General features: G+C 30.3%; 1 protein-coding gene across 9 annotated transcripts in view; it reads right to left on the bottom strand.

The window, feature by feature from the left end:
- Positions 1 to 24,885, bottom strand: part of aPKC (protein kinase C iota type) — an 81,453-nt gene that overhangs the window by 3,720 nt on the left and 52,848 nt on the right. For 7 of the 9 annotated variants that reach the window (XM_076464213.1, XM_076464212.1, XM_076464216.1 and 4 more), the window contains 3 exons: positions 20,686 to 20,775; positions 20,435 to 20,550; positions 2,525 to 6,872 (listed from right to left, as the gene is read on the bottom strand). In XM_076464213.1, coding sequence (XP_076320328.1) covers positions 6,785 to 6,872; positions 20,435 to 20,550; positions 20,686 to 20,775 — 294 coding nt within the window. In that variant the 3' untranslated portion in view covers positions 2,525 to 6,784. Of the gene's footprint in view, positions 1 to 2,524; positions 6,873 to 20,434; positions 20,581 to 20,685; positions 20,776 to 24,885 lie in introns of those variants that run through there. The other 2 variants (XM_076464215.1, XM_076464220.1) reach the window with 2 other exon arrangements.

Genomic DNA, 24,885 nt, shown 5'->3' with positions numbered 1-24,885 from the left:
GTTAACTATTTCATGCCTTAGGTGCGCATATTGGGCGCTACATACACAATAACATTCATTTTCGCTACGTGAGTTTGGAATTATTTATCACAATGAAGGGGGGGAGGAGGAGGAGAAAGGAACATTCCCTTCAAACTTCATATAGTTTTTCAGTTTACAAATTCCACGTAAATAACAAAATATTAAAACGGATTTTTTAAAGAATTGTATATCTAAACATAAATCAAATACCAACAGATGTGTATCAATAAAATGACAAGAAACAACACAGTTAAAAGGCCATAACACTTATTGACACTGAAGCTCGCCATTTTAAGTTACTTCAGTCGAAAAAATTCCACGTTATCCACGTTATGGATGTCATGTTGGGTTGTATACAAGAACAAATATCACAGGGTGATACAATTAATGGTAATTTAACAATCTAACTTTATATAATACAACATGGAATGTAGAAGCATCTTAAGCAAACCATAACATTATATATAACAAGGCTACTTTATATGTTTTTAAAAAATGAAAACCTATTTCGAAATTTTATTTATCTAAAATACTTTTCATACTTTTATTGATATTTTGCGATAAACCATACACGTATCATTCACAAAAGTAACAACTGGTATTTAAATGCATTAAATCAAAATTACAAACCATCTATTTAGGTAAGATTTTTTCCTGCCATATTTTTTATTCACAAGAGAACGGGCTACTTTTTTACATGAAAACTAATCTTGCACTAAAAAATAAAAAATGGCGCCGAAAATCTAACGTATAATCTATTGTTTTTTTTTTTGTTGTTTTATTTACCGAATAACACGAAGAAATATGAAATGCGTAAATTAACTGTTTTCGAGATACGAGTTTCTAATCAAAGTATGAAACAAATAGATAAAAATGCTGTCTTGGTATGAGTAATGCTTTCCAAACATGCATCAAATGTTATGACTTGCGAGTCCTATCTTAAACCTGCTGACGTTAACATTTAAAGGGCTGAGATGTGCCTTTGTGGATATCATAATACGTACAGGGTACTTAAATTTACATAAAAATACTGAGTGGGAAAAACTCTTTATATTCTTACACCTATTTATTTAATATACATACGAGAAACACACAAAGCAGTTTTGATTGTATTAGTTATCTTTAAGTTCACATACCATCTGCAATAACGAAACAATTAGTAAGTCTAATAGGTAAGATAATAAAATAGGTATCATCATATACAGTTAAGAAAACTTCAATACACGGTAACTAATGATACATATCCGAAGTATAAAACAAATTTACATATAACTATTGATCCCCCTGGTTTAATCGACCATATTCTTAGTTGTGTTGGAGTAAAGATCCTTTACTCAATGTAGCTCTCTAGAGTTACAATTATCCACTGTCGTAACAACTGACCACTTATAATCTTCTCTAGTAACAGCTCACCATTTGTAGTTTTTAGAAAAAAAATTCTAGTTTTTCCAGTTTCAACATATTTTTCAGCAAAAATTCTTAACTATTAGTTGCCAACTTAAATATCAGATTTATATAACTGTTAAAATAGCTGTATTTATTCATTTTAACAAAAAACAAACTTAAATCATGTGTTAGATATCGCATGTCAAAGCTGAAATATCTCATGGTGTAACTACCTACACACACACACACACACACACACACATTTGTTCTTATACACCTAACACATGCATTATGAAGAGAATGTCTTACATTTGAAACAATTTTTAGTAGAGTACAATAATTAACTATATGCTGTGTTGACTGTTTTTATGAGCACATTTTTTCAGTCTTTGACATTTTTAAAACATTTCCAATTTCAGACCATGTTAAAGCATAATATTGCAGGATAATTTAATAAATTACGAAAAATGTTTGTCTCAAGCCTTGCTAAATCAATTATTTTAAACCGGTTGTTCTATTTACACACACAAATTAATGTATTTCTAACCTCACAAAGGAACAAATATATTGTAAATAGATTTTCCCAATCTCTCAAAATCCACACATTTAGAATGTCCCAACTGACAAAAGTAATATACAGAATGACTTTAGCCCTATAAACACCAGACACCTTTACAAGCAGACTGATACTAAAATGTTAAAATATCAAAATTATTTATGAAAAAGGAAAAACAAAAAAACAAATTTAACATTTAATTTTCCACTCTTGACTAACTATTTGTACATAGTTCCATTAAATTTATGATTGAGCTAGTGGAAGTAAACAGGTTTTATACAAAGACTTCAGAATTAGCATCTGATTTAGTTGATTCAATTAGACCTGGAACTTGTTCAGTATAGAATACTTCTGTCTAAAAGAGTACATGCACATTAAAAAAAAATCAGTTTTCGAAAAACATCGTTTATTCTAACAATTGTATGTTGGTCTGGGTTTAAGAATACAGTAATCAGTATCAAACAAGTTCTATGTTCTACTGTGTTTAATGAGTTTGTTGGTGAAGTCCCAATCAGCTGATAACACTGAAGTAAGGTATTACAATAAGATAAGCTGAAATGGTTCCAAGGAAAAATATTGTAATTTATTTATCAACAGCATTCTGCCAACTTTTTTTTTCAACTCAACTAGTCTTCTGTAGTTACTAAACACCAATAGTTCAACTTAAATAACCCACTTCAATAAAATAACCAACTGATGAATTTTCATTAAAGTAACACAATTTTTCTGTTTCTTCTTAGATTAAGTTTATGACAGTTGACACTTGCATATATTAGTTTAAAGCAGCAAACAGGAATACCTGGTTAGTTGTTTATCAGTATTACATATTCTTGTTTTTTACACATCCAATTTATAAACTTTCAGTGAAATTATCAAATGTCTATTCAAGTTAAAATAAGTTGGTCCACAGAATGATATATCTGAAGACAGGTGCTGAAATTGTGATCAAAATGCTATTATATATATTTGTTATCTCCATTACAAGCTCAACTTGACACAAATCATTAGTATTAATATCATTCAGTAGACTTACGTAAATTTTACAGTTCAACACTAGAGTGTCTCATTATATAAGTAAATGAGGATCTTATTTCTAGTGCAATAAATAATCACCCAGAAACGAGTTAACACACTACTGAAAAAACTAATCTGAAACATTTTATCTATTAAAAAGTATATGAAATACATAAAGGTTGAGAAATTTAAAAGACAAACACCAACCAAAATCACTCCACTCTAAAGATATACAGAACTTTATTTAATGGGCCTTACTGAGCTGATGACAATGGTTGTTGCTCAAAACTACAGGCCTTGGATGCTCATGGCATGTTTAGGTACATAACAGTGGTTAAATATTGAAATTTTCAGTTATTCGTACAATGCTAAAATCCAGCATATAACTGTTGTATGTATATTTTCATAACACACAATGATAATCTTGACGTTTTTATTCATATTTAGTCAAAGATTTAAGTTAAAAATGTTGTTACAAGTTACAAAACACGTTACTGATAACTCCAAAAATAAGCACTAAAAAAATTATTCACTGATTATCAATGAAAGTCTTAATTAAACCTAGATACCACAGGAACTCTGGAAAATTTTTTTTATATAAACTGTTATTATTTAGGATCGTGAAAGGGATTCCAGTAAAAACAAACTACTGGGTTTGTATCCTCATGAAAATGGGAGAGATAAACTTTCACTGCACATTTTTTAATTTTCAAAAAGTATTTGCTTCAAATGTGGTTTTGTTTTCTACACAAGTGCTACTGGAAACCTCAAAATCTCCTACAATGCACTTCTTGAACCCAAAATTCCATCCAAGTAGCACAAACGTGTTTCATCGATATGCAACACAATCAATAAAAACAGATTAACATAAGAACAAGTTCCAAGTCATACATCTTTTAGTATTTAATGGATCAAAATAATAAAATCCTGTGACATTTAATTGTAATCAGAGAAAATATTTTCAAAAATCTCCTATTACTCTGAAGATATAAAAAATTTGTTACAACAAGATTTTACCGATTGTCCCATTACGTTTCTTGGGAAAGTAAAGTACCCTAAAAGAAACTGGAGATGAGCCAATACAATGAAAAATTCATATTTTTACTCTGCACTATGCTGAACTATTTAGCACCCTTGCTTGTATTATGGTGAAGTAAATGTGTGAACATATCCACATATCTGTAAGTTGCTCTTCTAAACAATATACTTCAATTTTTTTGAGATTATACTTTGTGAATCTTTGAAATATTTCCAAGATTAAATTAAAAAAGGTGAATGAAACAGAACTTTTATAAAAATGTAATTCATCACTAATAATTTTAATAACAAACTGCATCAGCTTAGTTGTATGTTCAAATACACATAAACCAATAAGTAATGGTAGGTGAATCAAGCAGCTCAGAAGGCACAACTACAAGCTACTTTGTTTCAAATGAGGAAGTGACTGGAGTTTCAAACTTCTCCTTTGAGTGTTTTTTTAAACCAATATTTAATTATTAATAATATTAATGAGCTACACTGAAACACTTTCTGGCTTTTAATTAATAACCAGAAAACTAAACATACAAAAAGACTTTCAATAGCCATAAGCAACAAAATTTGTTATTTACAAGAATAAAAAATATTGTTCCACAATATTTGATTAGATGCCACAAATGAAATCCTTCACCAAAAAACAAAATCCACAAAAATACACTCCAAGTGTTTAAGCTGATGACATTTAACAAATTCAAAAGCTAGTTGTTTTTTTTATGATACCTTAAAGAAACTGAAGAAATGTTTGCAATTTAATAGAGTATAAAACTAGAGATTTCCACCAACAAATCATGAGGAATACTTATTGTTAGAATGAATGTTAAATAAAAAAATTGTTTGAGGAAATCATTACAAAGAGAAGTATGTTTCTCAGTATGAAAGTAACACAACTGGATTCTGTTAAGTGTACTATTTTATGGTATTAATTAGTCTTTTTAATAAATGTAAAAAACTATAAAAGATCCCTCTTATTCTAACACAGTAGATTCAAAGTTTTAAGTTTTAATTTTCAGAAAGTATTGGGATACTATTTACCATTAACTTTCACAAATTTAAAGGCCTTAGTGTTATTAGCTAAGTAAGAATTAAACCCTATTTAGTAAAAACCAACTGAGAGATATTTTGTTTGTTAAGACTAATTTTACATTGAGCTGCTTTTTTTTCTGTCCATAATTTTCTTTTTTCTAAATATAAATGGGGCTAGACTGGACTCTCAAATTTTAGTGAAAAAAAAAAAAAAAAAGCTAGAAGGGGCCCCACAAATCTGTCATAACATTACACACTTTTCCAAAAGAGCCCACCAGGAATTTTTTTTCTGGTGTCTTGTTAGGCCTGTCTACACCTGAATATAAACATAAGAACCTTGCACTGCTGCTATTCCTTCAATTACATGTTTATAACTGAACTTACAATATTTCTCCACAAGCCTTATGTTTTTTATTACATATCATGTTAACGAGATTCATTTATTTTTAATACCTTTGTTTACTTCATTAATCTTTATTTCTGAAGGTATAGGAAAGTACAGAAACATAAAGAGAAAAGTATAGGTAAATCTAATCTTCAAGTTCTAATAAGTTCAATTACCTGAATAAAGGTGATGACATCTTAATATTCAATTCACATTTAATAAAAAAGATAAAGAAATGTTTTCTTTCCATATAATACAATATTTGAACTTCTTAAAGATAAATAATTACTGTGGCAATCAGCATTTATGAAATATTCCTTTATGGTTTTTTCTACACTGCAAGTTTTATCATTCTCTTAGCCTTAGCTGATCAGAATTTTATTTATCTAAAACCTACAAAGGAAAATAGAATAACTGTCAGTGGTATAACTTAGTGACCAGTGTTTGCAATAATGTAGGGAACAGCAAGCTAGAAATTGTTATATTATAATGAAACAGATATTTTGAATTCTTTAATTGCTTTTCCACTTTCAGTGGTCATTATAAAACACTTCTTAAAATGGGAACTTCTGGTTACTGAGAAACAAGAGCATTACCAATAAAGCCTATTATATTGTAGTTACAATAGTTCAAGTTATTTTACTATTAAGCCTAAAATCAAGACATTAAGGTCCTTAAAGCTAACCAGGAAATTTATGAAAGTGATTCATAATGTTAATAAGATTTCCTAAACACACCCAAACTGCCTTGTGAAGATGAAAACTATACAAGGTCTTCCATCTAGTTAAAGCTAGTGAGCAAAAATAGTTGGTTGTTGGACAATATAACTGATTCATATAACAAAACAAAAAAATGTAATGCTACAGTTAAACATCACCATTTTCTTTGATTTAGATGAATATATGGAAGTAATGTCACAGACAGCCTTATCAATCATGCCTGTCCTGTGCACTTAACAAAAACTGTCTTCCTGACAGACCAAAGAATAACAGGAAGTGATGTCACAGATAGTTACTACTCATTGTTTTAAGCAATATAAACAGAGGAAGTGATGTCAAGTTTACTCCACTTTACTAAAAAGGAAGTGATGTCACAAATTTACTTCATTTCACTTTAGTAAACAGAGAAGACAAGCAAGTTGTCTCTCTGTCACAGTAAACACGGTGATTATACACAAGGAAAAATTACCAAAGGCACTTATTGGTAAGTAAGAAAATAAATCATACTACAGAAAATATTGAAAATGAATGCAAATAAATATCAGAAGACACTGAACAGAAACTAAACAGCCCTTATTGGCTTTCTGAAGAATGAAAATATGGACAACATCTTTCTCCAAACCTAAAATTATATGACAGCTGCTAGACACAGTCTTCCAGTGACATCAGAAGGGGATTCACATATTCAAATCCTTCAAATTCTGACTGATCAATCTTCTCAATAAGTTTTCTGTGAAAACAAAGACAGAAAAACAATTACTCCATTTAATAAGTACCAAGAACATTTGACATAACTTATTTTAGTTCATATATTACATAAAAAAAACCATGAGTCACATTTCTCACCTTCAAATAATAAAATCAGAAAATGACATAAAACAAACTTAGTGCAAGGACTACTAAAAACTTATACCTCAAACCTAACTTTCACTTACTGTAGTATCTTTCCAAAATAATTATTAGCACTGTTGTGTTCCTCATAAATGTGTTGTGATAAAAACATGAATAATAAAACGTAGAACCTTTATTGTTGGATTATAAAATATAAAACAAATGTCCATTTATCAACCTACTTTATCAAAAAATATATATATAAAAAAACAAGATAGAAGAGGGGAAACAAGTAACCAAAAAATGTCTGCAAAAATTAATAATGACGTATGGATGATGATGCCAAAAAGTACAGAAACAAGGTGGGGATGAATTTACAAACCCATACAAAAATTGCTACACAAATAGTCAAATCTTTCCAAGAATCACTTTTATCTACAATTAAATGAAGAATTCTGACAATTGCATGAATTCAGGTTTCAATGAAAGTATAATGTTGATAAGTGCTATATAGTGCTACAGTGGCTGATAACCACATGCTTATGCAAGATCGACTCACTATTTACTGGCTTCTAATGTAATGATTTTTGAATGGTTTTGTGTACTCATGCCAACCTTGTTTCTGTACCTTTTGGCCTTACCATCCCTACATCACACTTAATTTTTGCACTTTTCTTTATTAGTTATTAAAAATATCTAGCTATAAACTATAATCTCAGACATGATTGATATGGTGAAATGGATTGCATTAACTATCAGGCCAGTGGAAATAATTCAAAAAGTATTTCAACTTCTCACATTTGGTACACATGTTTAAAAACAAAAGGATGTACTCATGTGACTTAAAATGTATTTTAGTGAATACATTTGGCATAACTTTCACCACTGCTTGACTAATTAGTCTTGAAAATTCTAGAATGTAATGCTTTACTGATGAGTTTTGAAACTCCTCATATCCAATTGATGAGTTTTGGAAGTCATTTTACTATGTGTGATAAGTCTTAAAATCATTCTAGTATGTTTGAAGAATTTTGAAAGTCCTAGCATGCTTGATTAATTAATTTTTTGTAAGTCTCAGTTTTTTTGATGAGTTTGAAAATTCTAGTATAATGCTTGAGCAATGCTGATAAGATTTAAAAAAAAATATATAATTGTCACCTTTGAAAACCTTAACATCTGAAGAGTTACATTTCATTGATTCATGACAGTATTGCAGTGATGAAAACATATATTGTTATTTGATAATATATACAGATTAATTTTAATACTCTAGATTTCTTAAAACATACACAAGAACCACAATTATCTATGTTACTTTGTTGTCATACTTTATTGTTCACTGGAAGGAAACTAATATAGATAAATTTTGGTCATTAAAATTCTCAATGAATCTGGTGAACAAACTTTAATGTTGATTTCTTCACACTCTCTACTGTAAAAGACTCTATTAGTTGAAGTTTGTGTTGTAACATATGAAATTCTTCTACATATACTAAGGCTGATATGCAAGCTTTACATATGAAGTCATTATCACCAACATATTTAATGCCATTTAGTATGTTGGGGAAGTGCCAAAAATCTGCCCTTGACTAGTACAATATTTTACACATCATCATGCTCAAGTAAATTCAATATTCACAAGAAACAAGCATCTATCATAGGATATCAAAACAAATTCACAGAATTTCCTGCAAAGACTGGGCTCAGCTATTTCAAAAGTTAAGATCCTGTCATACAACTGAATTATGACACTACAGTTGGAGAAATCTCGCTCTCTGTGCCAACTTACATTGTACAAATCAGTGAATGTTAATGTCTGAGTTTTGGTAGAATATTTTCAATCATAACATTGTCTGTCAACAATACATAAATTTGTAGTCAAAAACTTTTATCAGCACAATTTAGCCCAAATCTTGTTCATTAATATATGTATAGCACAGCAACTGTTAGCACATACATTATATATCAACACAAAATTGTACTTATAATTTGTATGGTTTCCTCAGATCACTAGCAGTCATAATAGTAATCTATACACATTTTTCAGGTCACTAGCAGTCATATTGGTAATTTCTACACTTCTCAAATCACTAACAGTCACATTGGTAATTTCAAAACTTTTCTAAAATTATTAACAAAGTCATACTGGTAATTTTTAAATTTTTCTCACATCACGAACAGGTTCATACCAATAATCCTTACAAATTTCTTTATAATGAACTGTTATTCTTCAGGTAAATGATACTTTACGTGTTTCCAGGTTAAGTCTCTTTCCTGGACTAACATATGATGTACTACAAAGTGAACATTTCTGATTTGTTACCATTATGAAAAACTCCACTTTGACAGTTTTGCCTTTAACTCTTCCTCTTTCACTCAATTTATTTCAAAGTTCAAATATTGTAATCTCTACTTTTAGTGTTCTATCACTACTCTCTCAGCTTTAGAATAATGTTTTTCTAAATTTAACATCAAGTATTTTGAAGCAGGTTATTATTACCATATAATAAGTATATGGTTATGCTTACCTTAATTTATGACTTTAAAAGGTGATAAGGTTGAATGATCAGTGTTTATGCATAAAGACACGCACAATACAATGAAATTACAGAAATAAAGCAGAAACTACAACAGCCAACAAATACTTAATTTTGAAAAACAAATTTTCAAATCCCACTCAGTATTTCATTTATTCAATTATTTTTACTGCCAAATTTTGGTGTTTGAAACATTCCAATGTGACCAACAAAAGTGTAATTTAATTAAATTTTTATTGTTAATTGTTTTAAATTGAAAAATATTTTGCAGTAAAAACTGTTGCTGACAGTGTTACGTTCCAATGTTCACACAGGCTGAAAGCAACATTACAAGTCAAACAAATAACGAGAACAGAAAGCTAGAAACTTGAAAATAAATTTTTCTTGCCTGCTAAGAGTAAATAGAGAAGTGTTGATTCTGCAAACACGAACAGATATAACACAAGCCTGAATGTAATCAAACAGCACTTGAAAGTTTGTCCACTAACAAAAAATCAGAGTAAACATGCATTTTAGCCATATCTGATTATCACATTTCTTTAAAGGTCTCATGTCCTTGCTCCATCAAGAGATCAAAACCACACAAGTGTGGTGATGTATATGACCCTCATGCTACTATACAGTGTGTACCATTTTTATCCATGCAACTTGCAATAAATTTAGTGACATACCCAGTTAGCCAACAGCTGTTCAAGGTATTTGTTACAATATGGTATAGATATGACTGGTGGCTACATCCTAGTGTTCGTTAGTAATACATACATAGTTGATGGTTATATTCCGACATTTGTTAGTAATACAGTACAGATATGGTTGGTGCCTGTGATCTGCTGTGTTATGTAATACAAGAGATACGACTTGTGACTACATCATGGTGTTTGTTAGCAATATATTATAGATACAGGTGACTTTGCTATGGTGTTTGTTACTAATTAGTGGAATGTGATTTGTTGTTTATTAGCAGTATGTTATAGATATAGCTGGTGGTTATGTTATATACTACAACACACACATGATTGTTGGCTATGGCTTAAGTTGTTTTTAGCAGTATAGTATGTACAGGTGATGTGTTATATACTGCATTATAGATATAACTGGTAGCTTTCATAGGGAGTTTGTTATCAATTCATGGAATTTGATAACTGATTAAAATGCTGGAAACATTACTTGATTAATCAAAATTGTAATAATCAGAAACACAAACTGAACAATTTTAAAATAATTGAAAATGACAGGAATATTTCAATCACATGGACAATTGAAATAAAAACAACACTAATTAAACTATTTTACTTGACATTAATGTAAACGATACTCACAGATAATTAATTACAGTGATTAATCACTCAGCTCTGTTACTCATACTGTAAATCTTGTGGCCCTGAATCTTTGAGAAATATTGTAAGAATTAATTTAAAGTGCAGATGTTGTGTTTATGACAAGAGCACAAGGTTTCTGCAACATTCAGAATCATTAAGAAGGAAGCCTTATCACTGGTATATGTTGATTAAACTTGTGACTGACACAAGCTGCTTTCCAACAACTTTCTGATGAAAGGTTATTTGTATGCAGCATGACATGTGGTAATAATCACCAAGCTAAGATGACCTTGATAACAGCCCCAGCTGCACACACTTCTTCCTCACACTATACTTACACAGTCTGAGAAAGTATATGCTGCAAGACATTCAAGGGCATTTTTATTTCAGATCTTCCTGTATATGGACATGCCAAACAAAGTTTCCTTCACTGAACTAAATTCTGTTCCTTGCACAGGAGTATAAGAAACAGTGTCATTATCTTCACTTCAGAATGATGACATAAATGGATTTACTCAGACTAAATTCCAGTATCAGAAACAGTGGTCACTATATTTCTGTAGTCACAAATGCATACATACTATTAGCAGTACTGATTAAATATGCAACAACTAACACATTATTCATGCACAAGTACACAAAATTTTCATTTATATTGCTTATTCCCATTTTTGCAGTTAGACAGTAACATACAATACACATTGTGTGTATATGCATCTTATTTTAGCTATACTGTTTACATATAAGTACACACAAGTATCTGAGCTTGACTTTACACACAAGTTTCTTCCAAGTTTTATATACATAATTCACAATACATTAGTACATTTCTCATGCCTTACAAATATCACCTCAAAAGTTTAACAATACTTTTGTTTATTCTGTTCTTGTCTTTCTCTAAAGCTCAATGTCAACTTCTTCAGCTCTTTCATGTAAATTCTAGACATTTCTTGAATAAAGTCTCAATCAATTCATTTAAGATCTTTTATTGACTTTAATACATTACTTTTTACCACAACTGTATTACAAATCAACAAAATGTTTCTTTTAAAAATTACTTATCCTATGCTGGTTACAAAACTACACACAGAAAAAAACTTATGAACAGTATTTTTGGAAAGATTAAGCAAACAGCTCTACCTGGTGTACACCTGAATAAGCAGTGCAATGAGAACAAGAGTTGACTATACAAGGACCTCCATTGCCAGCTATAATAAGCCTACAGTGATAAAACCATCCCAGTGGGGGTTGGAATGTGTAAGCTGCATATTTTGGTTTATGCTGTCTGGCCCATGACGTGTGTATGTCTGAAGGTTATTTTGGTACAGTTTGGTGTGGGCTGACAAGCGACAAGAAGTGAATGTTCAACAGACCTCTTGTGCTATTGAGACAGCTTCATTTTTTAAAATAAATTTAACCTTTTTCTTTATTCTGGCATAATTTATTTAATAATGACTGATTACTTTCCTTCAAGAAAGCAATATTTGTAATCAACTTCATATAAATTCTGCTTCAATGAGTGAAGCTGCTTCATAAGCAAACTAGTATTTAGGGTGAAGTTTACACTTACCTCAAGAAATACAAGTGGCTTATTTACTTCAAACATTATGGAAGTGTACTGAGATAACACTGAAGTGTTTCTATCTCAGATGCAACACAATTTGTATTGTTTAGGAGAAACAGAAAATATCAGTACGACAGCAAAGTTCAACTAAACAGTTAAAAAATTTAGACTAACCAAAGTTTAAGCTACTAGGAAAATAGCTCAAAATTTTATGACACTGCAATCAATACTAAATTCTGATTTAAAATATTGTGTAAATCTTACTGTTAACTGTCTTCAAATAATTTGTAATATTCAGGGTGGCCCGTAAGTCCCTACCCATCCATATGTTATGTTATATTCAATTATGCATATATTATAAATTTGTTTCTTTTTTTCTCAGAGAAATATGGCCGACGTAAGCCCATTTACACTTGAAGAGCATATTGTGACAAGTATGTGGATACATGAGCACAAGAATACTGGTGACAGCACACAGATACACTGGATACACAAGATATATGGATGGGTAGGGACTTATGGGCCACCCTGAAGATTGTTTATAAAACAAGTTTTTTTTTTTTTTTTTTTACAGTGCATAGTGAATGTGATAATCATAATTCAGTCATGAGTTTGTTTTTCAAAAACAAAACTGTTACATTAAATCAATCATTATTCTAAGTACAATGTTAAATATACCATTTCAAATATCTCATTATTACTATAAATATAAGATTAAATCACACATTTCTTATTTGTCAAACAAAATATGACATTAAAGTAACCATTTGAAATCTGTAATTACTCTAAACAATGTTAACATTACTTCATATTCATCACTAAACACTAGATGACATTATAGCCTAAATAATATACTTTACTAATGTTAATTGCCTGCTGACACTAACCATATGTAATTTCATGTTACGACAATGATGAAACCAAAATGGTAACACTGTGTTCAGTCTTATATAAAATAAATTTGTGATATATTTCAATAAGTCTTGATAGGAGTAAGTTCCTATCAATGGAAGTTAAGACAGAAAGAAGCACATGTCACAGAAAGTAAGACAAAGAAGTGTTGGTCTCAGTTTTTTTTTTAACCTTACACAAAAAAAGTCACTGGATTTGTATGGGCTTAGACTAACTAAATGATGTCAATCTAATAAGAGGGCAGAGTACTTTAAACAGTACACATGTACTTATTATTTACATGAAAATAAATTTAACATTTTAACTTAAATTTCAATTACAAATCAAATATTTTGAATAAACACAAAATTTATGCACCAACAATACAAAAAAAAATTAAAATTTTAATCCATGAAGTGCACCAATAACCATATGATAAACATATAACTTAATATGAATTTCCTTCTAGAAATGTAATTCAAGTGCACAAAATCAATAGACAAAGCCCAAATCTGTACAGATGATGATCTTAGTCTTATGTTGCTATTAAAAAAGCATTGTTTGCAGATGAAAATTGTGTAATTGTTATGAGAAAATGGATCCAAAATTCTACCAAAATGCTCCAGTATTTTCACACTTGAAGAGGCAATTGAATTTAAGCAAGCTCACAATGTTTCTGGCTCTGAATCTAAAATATCTGATGATTTTGAACATTATGACTGGTACCAATGTAGAAAGTCACAGCAGTAATGCCAAAGATAAGGGAACTGTGAAAGCAAGTGATGATGGTGAAATTGACAGTGATTAAGGTTCCCATTTCTAAAAGGTCCAAGCTTTTAGGAGAGATGATGCAGGATGTAATAACAATATACCTGTTGTCATTGCTAGTACAGGTGGGTGCACAAGCACACATACCATATCTAATACCTTGTAAGACACTACATCATAAAAGATGCACCCTTATCTTGGAAAGACAGTTCTTAGAAAATGTTTTGTCTTAGCAACCAATACCTTATTGCAGCCTTGATGTTTTTTCAACCTACTGAGTAAATACAGTCAAATACATCATATTCTTCAAAGTATATTGCCAATGTTAGTTAAATTGAAAGTTTTATGCCATTGAAAATACTTGTAATTGGTAAATAATGAGATTGTGATCTGTATGAGAGGTCATTTTGATAAGGCCTCTTGCCTTAACTCATCACTTTTGTCTTTGGGTTAGTTAGTGATTTTGAATTTTGCACAAAGCTACTCGAGAGAAGGCAGCTAGTCATCACCACCCACTACCAACTCTTCAGCTACTCTTACCAACAAATAATGGGATTGATCGTCACATTATACCTCCCCCACAGCTGAAAGGGTGAGCACGTTTGGTGCGACCGGGATTTGAACCCGCAACCTTCGGATTACAATTTGAACACCTCAACACACTTGGCCATGCCGGGCCTTGTCTTTGGGAATTTTAAGATATTTTTAAAGAGAAAGTGTGTCTAACAAGACATAAAATAAGATACACATCCTCTCAGGTTTAAGCTTGGTAGGACACGTTCTTGAATGGTCAAATCAGAAGGAAAAAGAATAAACTACAAATTTATCAAATATAGTGGCCATATTGGAAGTGTGATGTCAGATATGCAAATTAGGTCAAATTATTTGCATAATTTAAATCTCCAAGTTTTACTGAACAACTGTCTCCATATGTGTTTTAGGCTATTTTGAATTGTTTTTGGGTATACTTACTCTAATTATATATGTACATAAATCTGAATATACTAAAAAGATTACATGCCTAAAAAAGTAGATTCACTTTTTGGGGATTTTAATAAATATAAGCTCATACAAGTCCAAAATACTTCATCAATCCAAAGTTAAATTAATATTCATACAAGTACTCTCCCATGGCAGAGATTTTGGGCGAGTTTTTAACAATTTCAATTTTATAAAGATTACATCCTCCCTTTGCAACCTTGATTAGAAGTGATAAAAATAGGATAGAAGCTATAAAAATACAGGAACTTTTACTTTTCTCAGTTGTAGCAGTGTTATTTCAGTTATGACTAATACTGCAAGAGAAATTTGTAGCAATCAAAAATTGAATAGTTAAAGATACTCCATATTAAAATTGTGGTAAAACCCCATGTTTCAGTAGGAATTATATATAAAAAAACTGGCACTGTTATTGATAGAAGTCACCAAGGCAGAAAATGAAAGCTCTCTAAGAGTTTGTTTGTTAAAGTTCCTACAAAATTACTCAAGAGTATCTCTTACATTTCACCATCTTAGTTGACACTATGTTTTTTCACGTGTGACCACTCTTGTGGTTTTACATAATTATTTATTGGAAACAGAGAGATGACTTTATTCTTTACATAAGCTAATCACGACATATAATCATTAGAAAAAACAGTAAAGCCAATTAAAAGGTTAAAAAGTAAAACCTACCAGAGAAAACAAGGTAAAAAGTACAGTTTATCATGAAGTAAAACAAAAAGTAGGCATAGGAAATGATGTAGTATACATAAAGCCAATCACAGTAAAAAGATATGGCACATTAAATTTATGAAGTAAAACAAAAGACAACCAATCATAGGAAGTAATGCAGAGGTACAGCCTATTACATGAAGTGAAGCAGAAAAACAGATAATCACATGAGTAGAAAAACTTTTGCTATTATTGAAAATAAATAGGAAGTATAACCTTTTGCAAGAAGTAAGGTAAAAAAGTGGAGTCTGCTGAGAAAGAACAGTTAAAAATTCCTAAAATCTGGTGAATGAGATATTTCTGGAGTCAAATGTTTTAATTTTGTAATGTCACTTTTACAAGCTACTTAGCTATTCAAATATCAATCCCATGAATAAGATCACAGTTGTGAAAGAGAAGTCGCAGATAAACAAAATCATCTAGTTTTTATATGACACACTCAGTCATTACACATCAGTGAAGAGTTGTATAACAGGATATATCACAAAGGATTTCAAAAGTCTGGATCAATGACAAAAAAAGATGTTAAGTCATTAACTGCCAAATATTTTTTCAGGAATCTCTCGTACCTCATTGTAACTTATTGGTAAAGAGACTATAATACAAAACTGATGTAAGCTCCTAAGTTTGTTTATTTTCCTTGAAATCCTTTACACTATTTTAACAAAAACGCAATTACAGGATCTTAAACTAACAGTTAAAATGTTCACTGATAAGCATTCTCTGTGGGTTGTGTAATAATTTTGTTACAAATTTACTACACAAGATGAAATAACAGTGATTCATTATTACTTGTTTAAAAGCTGTAGCATTATATTAATAAACATCTTGATGTTTTTTCATCTGTAGGCCTTGCCTGTTCTGCAATTACAGTTAACTTCACAGACAAGGCAACAGTATTTTGTTTTTGTTAAAGTTTAACAATACTTTATGCAGTTAATATTACTGAAGTTTTAGCACAAGACAAATCAGTAAAACTATAAGTTCAATATATCTTGTCTTTCATAGGTGTTGACTGAAACATGTCTAAAACATCAGACAAGTGCAGGGAAATGGTTAATATTCACATGAGAAGGTGTCAATAAAATAATTGATTGGTAATCAAAGTAATTACATAAACTACTATCCCTCATTTCAGAAAGTCAGTAAAGGAACAAATCCTTTTTTAAAATTAAACTGGAAAAAAAATGTTACTTAATATCTTTGAAGATATTGTCAACAACATGACAATAAACACTAGGAAAGATTTTAAATCTTTCTTGTGTAGATGGAAAAAAGATACCTCATGGCAGATTGGCAAATGAGAATAAGTAAAAATATTAATTTCATTTCAGATACAGCTGAACTTGGCAATTGATGTCCAATTCAATTAAAACTTTTTTCTTCCTAATGTTTAAACACAGACTTGCAAACATATGATGCAACAGTTGGCAACTACCAAACTTTAGATTCAGGTGTTATTTTTAACCCTTCTATTTCCAAGGTATTAATCAAGTACATGGCCAAAATAATTTACATATCCCTCTCTCCCTTGACTGTTTTAAATGACATACGTACAATGTTTTGAGCTGTTTTCTCACCATAATAAACCTGTATTTATATAAGATTTGAAGCATATGTAGCACTGATGCTATAAATTTCGTCTATTCAGCAAACAGTCCATTAAAATAAAATTATTTATCTCAGGAAACAAGAGTTACGTGTGGGAAAAAAGAAACCAGATTACTTTATTCTTTTATTAATAATTACGAGGTATTAGACACAAACGTGTTAGTAAAGAGTTATGCACATGATGTACAGATAAGAACAGCAAATGAAACTTTTGGCTGGTCCCGAGTCCTAGCCCTTAATGGTTGAGAGGTATATGTGCTCTCTGGTGTATACTGAGCTATTTTAAAACAAGTATTCACAATGTTTACTGCTAGATCAAAATCATAGATCAATTAACCCTCTAGATATGGGTAGGTAAAAGAACACACCCCACAACTTATTTTTCTACAGCTACCTTCAATATTTAAATACATTACTTTATTATCAATGTACATCAATAAACCTGGAATTAAAACATAGTTAAGTATATCAAATTTTATTATCAGGTTGTTCTTAGTTTTAAAAGAAAAGTTTTGAATAAATTCTCAATCTTTACTTTTCAGTGTCACGACAACTGTTTGCTCCAAACTGTGTAACTTAGATAATCTTTCCATTCCTACTTCAATTTCTGAATGTGAATGGATATTACAACCTTATAGATATTACTAAGATAATTTAATTTTGCACACACTAGTCCCCTTGTTTTACTTAGATATAAACAGGAAAGTTCAACCCACATGCCATACCTTCCTATGACACAATCTTTCAAAAAATATAAATTATTTCTGATATTAGTTTTTACATTTTTATAACTATTAGAAACAGAAGATTTTATATATCAATTTACTTATAATCCTCGTTCATCCACACAGCAGCCTTTGAAATATTTAGTGTACAAATTCACAGTTTCTATTACCAATCAAAACTCAACCAGCTAATAGAATAATTTTAATGCACTTATAGCTCAGTTAAATTGATGGTTAAATTATAATTATAGAACACTGAATTCTTTGTGTTCTAAATTGAATATTTAAAAAAATAAAAATTGAGTCAAGTACTAACAGAACATTAAAAAATTATGCTTAACTTTTATTGACACTTCAAATCTTCATTTGCACAAAAAGGATAAGACCCATATGCAAGAACTAAATTTATTTTGTGCACGTTTTTTCTGTTAAAATAAAAGTAATTAAAAGGAAGAAATGAGAAACTTAATATACTAGTTCAGAAAACTCAAAACATTAAAGACAAAATAGCAATAAATTAACTTCTGTGTTAACTACGTGCACAAACAGCTCGTGTTAGATAATTCAATATTGTAACAACTATACATTTGCTCGATGATGTCTAGCTTGTTAAGTGCATTTATTAATTATACGTGGTTCAAATAACAAAAAATATAAACTAAATAAAGCAAATGTAAACTGTTATAAGCCTGATTTTCAGTTAAAATATACAGTTATTCTAGAATGATTTTTTTTACGTAGTGGTTACGTGGTTTGTGAAGTAGATTTAACATTTACAGTGTAAGTGTAGAGAAAATAACAGATAAAATACAAAATGTAACTGAAAAAACTAAAAAGACAAAACACTTTTAATCTTCATTCAGGTGTAAGGTTATAAAAGCATCTTAATTTTAACATGAAATTCATCTGAAAGTCAGACTAGTCATGGTTTTATTCATACTGACTCCATAAATTCAGTGACAGATCATTAATAAAATACTCAATTAACAAAAACTTATGTTTACTGAGAAATTTCCAAATTTTAGGAAATTATACTTGCTGGATTAAAAGTTATAGAATGTATAGTTTCATGTTTACATGATAGCTGCAAGGTAGGGTCAAAATTACAAAGTCTACTTGGTTAACAAAAACACCGGTCATTTCATGAAATATTGACAAATACTACCATACAAGTGTTTATAGTAGATATGATTAGATCAGTTAAGTACAAACCAGTTTCCTACAAGAGAAAATTACAGATAATTTACAAACTGACTCAAACACAGTTTATGAGTGTTAAATTAGTTTTGGAATCTGACATTTAATATATTTGTAATATATATGAATTTCTAATAACATCTAATTTCTGAAAACAATCTTGAGGATGTCATATACTCGCTTTCCTCCAAAGTTTATTGGCATCATGTCTATCTGTCCAATTTAGTCTCCAGCACCTAAATATTTCACATGTATGAAATATCTGATAAACAGAACATATCTGTTCCCTCAAATTTGAAGCAGCTGGGTGAAAATCATACATCATTACAATAGATGGGGAAATATCTAAAGACCAACTATATGTTGACCCATTCCAACCATCTGCTATAGCACACAAAGAAATTTTTGCACTGAGACATTTGGATACCTTTGGCTTCAAGATATTTTGCTACTGATTGGCTGTCTGTCAATCAGCCAACTACAAAGAGCCTCATGTTCAGGATAAACATAAGGGAATCTGACCTTAAGATGTCCCTCCTCCCAAATAGAAATAACTGGTTAAAAAAATGAAATCACTTGATGCAATGGAGACAAGTTCCAATGAAAGTTTGATGCTGAATTATATAGAAGTTCATATAATGGTTTACATTATATATTAACTTGTTACAAAACCACATAATGTTAATAACATAATATACATTTTATAAACCACAAATTCCTTTAGCACACGAATCTAAGGCTACACTGTTTTACTCCAGCTAATAGCCTATAATGGCTCTAAATTAATTTCATGTTGACAAGGCCCATGCAATATGCAAACTACCTCTTCAATTAGTTTAGTCTGATCTTTAATTAATTTAGATAAATATTTGTGTTTAAACAAAAATATAAATTAATTATGAGCATTTAGTTCCAGTTATACTTTTTCAAAAAAAGATTACTGGGATATTTCTATGTCTGTCTGTCCAAAACTATAATGTTTACTTTCAGATGGAAATTAGAAGATTCCATTTAATTATTACCAGGTAATTTAGTAAGCTACATAAAAAGCATAAGTATTAATCCAATACAGTATCCCTGTGAGATATAATACATAGACTTGGAATGTGAACTGTTCAAAAACAATGTAAACTTACGTATCATCAGGCGTAAGCTGCACAGGTTCACTTGTAAACTGAGGATCAAAGTGCTCCAAGTCTCTATCAGTTTCTAGCTTTGGTTTGTAAGGTGGAGTGACTTGTTTAGCTTCCAGCTACAGCATGATGTGAAACATTTATACAAACTTAAAAGTAAAAAAAATATTCATTAACAAATATTACACTACAACTTACAGCTTTGTAAACATTACATATAACACTTGGAAGGCCAAAAAATAAAGTATACTCACCAGCTCCCAGTCAATGCTCTTGAAAAAAGGATGCGATGTTATATCAATAAATCTCGATTCAGGATGACAACCCAATCGTTCAGCTGGATTCTGAAAGTTTTTTTTTTTTTTTAAAAAAAAACATTCTTTTAATAGTTCCATTTTGAGTTTAATTACTGATAAAGTATATTTTATTATAATTTATAGTTTTTACATTAAGTAAGCCTAGTAAGTTTTTAAAACAGATGCAACACTTCAATCACTGGCATGATCATTATCAAGTATACAAGTTTTAACGATAATTGACATTTTAGTATTTGAAGCAACTTCAACAAGAAATGAATTATACCAAGAACTTTGAATATTACCATACTTTAGTTGTGTTCCATGTTCTGTTACAAAAACATTTCTAGCACAATCTACACAAACTTACTTCAGAATTCAGTTTTATTGTGTTAACTTCAAATAATAATACAGTTGGACTTATTACACCACTCTCCAAATATTAAACACGTATCAAAACCACACTTTATCCCATATATATATATATAACACATTCAGAGCTGAAGTCAACATAAGAATTAAAGTTTATTCCCTGATATTCCAATTTGTGTTCTGTGTGTTAACAGATACCAAAAACACTAAACTCTTAACAAAACCTTGTTACCAAAAATGGATAATCATTCTTCACTATAGTTTTCAGTTAACATTTCAACAACTCAAAGCAAAGGGATCATGAAGTCCACACAATTCTTAACTCCCAAGTCACCAATTTGATTTTATACCATTCATATATTGCAACATACTGAATAGCTTGATGTTTTTACTCACAATACAAATAACTGCCTTGAACAATTTGCAACATTGATATTTGCTTTACGTTTGAGATTTGTTTGTCATTAACATTCCCAGTTGGGTCCACTTTGTCACTCATTACTTAGGCTCTTTTATGGTATAATGTAATTGTCTACATGAACTAATAATCAAAACACTTAATAAAAGTCATTTGCTATGAGCTATTCAACTGTACAAGTCAGTACAACTTACAGTTCAAAACAGTCACATAGAGATCAGAATAAAGTCATAACTTGATACATTACTAGAATAAACAAATTTGAACTGTTGCAATTACATTGTTTTTAAAGCTTGGTTTATCAATTTATACTTCATATGGATTATGTATAACAGGAAATGTGTTTTGTAGAAAACAACGAGGTAGGTTTAGATCATTCTGGACTTGACAGTATCAAATTTAAATTTTCTGACTTAGCCATGTTTGTTAGCTTGTGTTTAACATTAGATCATTTTAGCTTAAGTAATTACTTGAATAGGCAAAGAAAATAACCAAAAAGTAAAACAACACAAATTAAACCTTTTGTTCATCTAGTTGGCTTGCTTACAATTTTGATGTGATAGTGATTTTTTTATTGTATACCACTGACTGTGAAGGGATTAAAACTGGGAGCACTCAATAAAACTAAAAACTTTATAAGAAAGTTTTACAAGGACGTAAGAAAATAAAACTCAAGGTAAGCAATTTCAGGAGTTTCTTAAAAAATTATAATGAAATATTTACTGATGCAAATTCATCAGTGATGTCGAGAAACCCACTTGTTGAGAAAATTATATGCAAAAACGGCTCGTTTGGGTTGAGAAAATATTTTACATAGAAGAGCGAACAACGTTTCAACCTTCTTCGGTCATCGTCAGGTTCACAAAGAAAGAGGTAACTGACCGGAAGCTGACCACATGTTTAAAAGGGGTTGTGTAACTGAGTGTCGGAATATAGAGGGAGGTGTTAGATGTTTGAATATATAATTTTATTTATTTTATTATATTAATATAGGTATAAAGGCGTTCCTTTATATTGGTTTATTTTGGGTTTAAGTTGTTGTATAAGTAAGGCTTCTTTAATTTTGCATTTGTTTATGTTTGTTTCTTTATTTAGTATTTGAGTGTTTTCTATGGTTATGTTGTGTTTATTTGACTTGCAGTGTTCAAAGCGTGTGAAGGTGACTTTATGTTCTTTGAATCTGGTTTCAATTTTTCTACTTGTTTCTCAATATAGAAGTCGTGGCAGTTATCACATTGTATTTTGTAAATAATGTTGGTGTGGTGTTTGTCAGTGTAGTTTTACATAGTATAGACCTCAGTTTTGTGCCTGGTTTTGAATAAATTTGGTATTAACTGGAATGTCATATTTTGTTACTACTTTTGCCAAATGTTGGTTATTTGTTTGCTGATGTCAGGAATATATGGTATAGAGCAGTATATGGTTTCGTGATTTTTTGATTCGTGAGATATATTTACTTTAGTTGGTTGATTTTGCTTTCTGTCTAGGTGTGTGCGTATAATGTTTTCTACGGTTTGTGGGGGAAACTTATTGATGTTGTATTGTTTTATTTTGTCTAATTCATCGTTAATTTTATCTGGTGAGCATAGTTTTATGGCTGTGTTTATTTGGTTTCTTAGTATGTTGAGTTTTTGTTTTGTTTCATGTGCTGAGTCCCAAGGAATGTATAGTCCAGTATGGGTGATTTTTCGGTGGATTTCTGTTTTGAATTGTGTGTCGGTTCTTGTAAAAGATGCAAATTCATATAAATATCATATAAAAAGATTGTATTTTGTTTTATGGAAACTACATAATCTGTAAAAATATACTAAGTCCTAAACTACTTCATCTCAATTTTGTTTTCTTCGCAAAGCAAAATTTATTAAACAGTTGTAACGAATCAATGCTCAGTTTTTTTAGAATTAGGAATGTCATAACCCACAAACCTATTTGGAAGATACAGTTTAAAAAATGTTTATAAGGCAAATACAAGTCCTTAAGGACTTGTTTAATAATTCTAAGGTTAAAGGTTTTAAACAAATCTATAAAATATTTTCTCTTTCAGTCTGATCAAAAACACTTCTGCACAACAAAAAGATTTAGTCCTTATAAAGAGTTTCAAAAACCTCAATATTAGTCACTGGTGTGTTGCCTGGATACCATAAAGGTTACTGTTCTAATACAAAAATGTGTCAAATATTATGCACTGCCAATGCCATAAGAATACAGAAGTAATAAGTACAAATTATTGTTAAATATACCTTGTAGTGTTGGTACACATGAACAAATCCCCTTCAGTCCTTTTAACATAAATGACTGCAATCTAAGTCATCCCTATATTTGACATTATCACTATGATGAATATGCTGTCACTATCAAAAGCAAAGAATGCTGGCTTACAGTAGTTCTAGTATATCTGATATATGATATTTCTGCCACTCATTATTACTCTGACTACAGTATTTGAGTGTTTTTACCAAAATTTTCAGAAAAACCAAAAAAAACTAAATTTGATTTTGCAAGTTTCTCACAGGAGGTAATTTCCTGTACAGGCAGAAAGTTAACATCTATGGCTTTGCAAATAAACAAAGAAGACAGATGGTGTGCAAAAGTTTGAGTTTGTGTGAGTGATAAATGTTGGTGTGATCATAAACTACCAAGTAAAGATTACCACCTTGACCTCCATTTAATTACTAGCATTTAGGTACATAGAAGTTTGTGAGATGAATAAAATCAAAGAACCAAATACAGTTTGTTAAAATTATTCAACACAGAGTCTTGTCATAACTGATATATTCCAAGTAGTTTTAATATGAAGACCATTAGTGATGTATCAATCAAGTTCCCCATTTTAGTAAGCCTTGTTGGAAGTTGGGTTCCTGTGATCTAGAGTTTACTTAATTTACTTCAAATGAGGAAAATGGAGAGGAATTTGATGTATATAGTGATACAGTAAAATGAGAATAAGAAAATAATTTTCTTTTGAACTTCTCACGTCTGTGAAAGTAGTAATGTTTAAAATAAATGAAAAAGAATACAAGTCTAATAACTTATGTTGAAGTGAAAACTAAATACCTAGAAATTAAACTAATGGAATATTTTTTCTCACTAATATAAGCTACTATTTTCACAAACCAGAGACAAAAATACATAAAACTCAATAGCATTTCCTAACACCAAGTGTCGAAGCAAGGTAACCAAATTCTAACTCAATGCATAATAATAAAACATCTTCTAATATGAAACCTAGAGAAATGAAATAGTGTAGTCAACTTTACACTAGATTCATGTCTACACTCTGAAACAGGTACTTGTGTACAAGAGGAGCATGTAGTTGGGAAAATGTAGAGACGGTTTGTGTACAATGATACTGTAATTTGCTTCCCTTT

The sequence above is a fragment of the Tachypleus tridentatus genome, chromosome 10 (assembly GCF_004210375.1).
Source record: "Tachypleus tridentatus isolate NWPU-2018 chromosome 10, ASM421037v1, whole genome shotgun sequence".
Taxonomy (NCBI): domain Eukaryota; kingdom Metazoa; phylum Arthropoda; class Merostomata; order Xiphosura; family Limulidae; genus Tachypleus; species Tachypleus tridentatus.
This window is presented reverse-complemented; position numbering and strand designations above follow the sequence as displayed.